Source organism: Echinops telfairi, unplaced genomic scaffold (genome assembly GCF_000313985.2).
Source record: "Echinops telfairi isolate 266 unplaced genomic scaffold, ASM31398v2 ScPeMD7_7469;HRSCAF=8507_1, whole genome shotgun sequence".
Classification (NCBI taxonomy): Eukaryota; Metazoa; Chordata; class Mammalia; order Afrosoricida; family Tenrecidae; genus Echinops; species Echinops telfairi.
This window is the reverse complement of record NW_022111373.1, coordinates 62,154,848-62,155,940: the sequence shown is the minus strand read 5'-3', so window position 1 is coordinate 62,155,940 and position 1,093 is coordinate 62,154,848. Positions and strand designations below refer to the sequence as shown.

Sequence of the window (1,093 nt, the reverse complement as noted above, 5' to 3'; positions counted from 1 at the left end):
CAGCTCTATCGATTCTCAGATCACACGGTCACAGCTACTTACGTAATCACATTAAGTGCAAGCTCAGGAGAGTGACATCTCTCTAACTTTTGTTTCAAAATAGCAACTTCTTCAGATCTGGGTGGTTCATACTTTTTTACCAAGTTTCTCATACCTATATGTAGATTTAAGAGAATTTAAAATGAATAACGAAACACTTGTCATACTAAAGGGGTCAAATAAATGCTAGTTTATTTGTTAACAAGAACAATAGCAAAATAATCTTGAAAAAAAGATGTAATTATTATTCTGAGAGTTTTGTGTCCTTCATTAAAACCAGTGAGCACTGTATTTCTTAAGTAATTGTGGCAGTCTGTTATTAGGTTCAGATCTAATACAATAAACATGGAATGCTCTGTCTACCATCTACTCTGCCTACCATCTAGTCAGTATTAACTTTATGGAAATCCTACCAGAAATTATTTGCTCGATTTTAGAGCCTTTTTTCTTTTTTAAAAATCATTTTATTAGGGGCTCAAACAACTTTTACAATAATCCATATATACATCAATTGTGTAAAGCACATTTGTACATTCATTGCCCTCATCATTCTCAAAACACTTGCTCTCCACTTATGCCCCTGGCATCAGCACCTCATTTTTTCTAGAGCTTCTTTTTAATCCCCCGATGATTTAGTGAATACCGCCAACCATATTTATAACATTTCATCCCTTCAGATGGTGGGCCATGAGTATAATTCTTGTGTCATAAAAAAACCATTAACAGATAATAAAGGGAAAATGGTTACTTTAGCAACACAAAGCTGTACAAGAAATATCACAAGAAAACCCAAAAATAACCTCTCTAGGCTTGTCAACTACTCTATTAATAAATTTATAGTGACAGAAACATCCTCCGTGTGTTCTTCAAGTATAATCAATCAAAGAATGTAAATCTTTTATGGGAACAAGAGATGTAAGGTTATTACCAGAATTGTACTGGGTAACTGTGCTACTGACCTATTTTATAATCCAAATAAAACTGATTTTAAATGAGTTGGTATTTGTGACTCAGTACCCTTAGGGAGAAAACTATGGATAAAAACAGTTTCTTA

At 33.3% G+C, this 1,093-nt stretch overlaps 1 protein-coding gene across 5 annotated transcripts in view; it reads right to left on the bottom strand.

The window, feature by feature from the left end:
- Positions 1-1,093, bottom strand: part of CCNH (cyclin H) — a 24,453-nt gene that overhangs the window by 5,826 nt on the left and 17,534 nt on the right. For all 5 annotated transcript variants that reach the window (XR_006679616.1, XR_006679617.1, XM_004703501.2 and 2 more), the window contains exon 7: positions 43-154. Coding sequence is in view for 3 of the 5 variants with exons in the window: in XM_004703501.2 (XP_004703558.1) it covers positions 43-154 (112 nt within the window). In the remaining 2 variants the exon portion in view is untranslated. The remainder of the gene's footprint in view (positions 1-42; positions 155-1,093) is intronic.